The 985-nt window shown below is 36.3% G+C and overlaps 1 protein-coding gene across 1 annotated transcript in view; it reads left to right on the top strand.

Moving 5' to 3' along the window:
• Window positions 1–551, top strand: part of LOC110036737 — a gene marked incomplete in the record, with an annotated part of 1,053 nt that extends 502 nt beyond the window's left edge. Inside the window, 1 exon segment of the mRNA XM_020741256.1 lies at window positions 13–551. Coding sequence (XP_020596915.1) covers window positions 13–193 — 181 coding nt within the window.
• Window positions 552–985: the final 434 nt, after the last annotated feature.

Genomic DNA, 985 nt, shown 5'->3' with positions numbered 1-985 from the left:
GGAAGTAGAGAAACTTTGGAGAGAGACGGCTTTAGCGGCGGTGGAGGAGGCGGATTTGGTGGTGGTATCGGAGAAGAAGATGGGAATCGAGCAGCTGGCGAAGCTTGCTGGAGAGGTGCAGAGGGTCTGTGGAGTGGTTCAGGTGAGGATTAAGCATATTTTCCGCCGGGAATCTCCAAGGTTTGCAGTCTGATTCTCGATCTGTGTTTATATGATGCTTTTTCTCTTGCATTTATGTCTAGAATTCTTATTGTAAAAGCGATACCAAAGTAAATAAATTACTGATGAACGTATCTTTAGTATGATGTAAATAAATTTTAAACATTTTTTCAAACTATATAGTCTGAAAGGGCGTAAGGTTAGCCAACTGTCTGATAAATATCAAAGTACATAGGCCTTATGGCTGTGAGACGTTGCTCCTAAATTTATTGTGCATTTTTTGCATGATGTATTAGCTTAATACTGCTAAAACTCGTGGTGACTGATTAAAATATAGTATCTCAGAATGTTTGGTTAGAATAGTTCTTATTTCAACTGACCGAGGAGTCTAATGTGGAGCGACTTATTCAAATCTTATATATATATAAGGAATGGTCTGAGGCTATTAAACGAGCCCCGACTATCTCTATTTGTGTTAAATATTCGAGTACCAATTCCTACACACTGAGGGATTCGAACCCGTGACCTGGGGAGACTTACTACCTTTAAAGAGACTGCTCTACCAACAGATCACGGCTCATTGTTCAAGAACAGCTTGTTAAATAACTTGTGTTTGAATCTCTTGTTAACTAAGCAAGCTAAATACAAACGACCTTTTGTTAAATCATGCTCAACTCTTTTTAGATTGAAATAAGGTAATTATATATGTTATTTATATAATAATATATTATATATATTTATATCTAAGTTTAAATCACCACAACAATTGTGATCATATGGGTCTGCGTTTTTTGTTTCATAAGAATGGTGTTGGTTTGAATCAAAT

The sequence above is a fragment of the Phalaenopsis equestris genome, unplaced genomic scaffold (genome assembly GCF_001263595.1).
Source record: "Phalaenopsis equestris unplaced genomic scaffold, ASM126359v1 Scaffold210248, whole genome shotgun sequence".
NCBI lineage: Eukaryota > Viridiplantae > Streptophyta > Magnoliopsida > Asparagales > Orchidaceae > Phalaenopsis > Phalaenopsis equestris.
The sequence above is the reverse complement of the archived record's forward strand: the minus strand, read 5'-3'. Positions and strand labels throughout refer to the sequence as shown.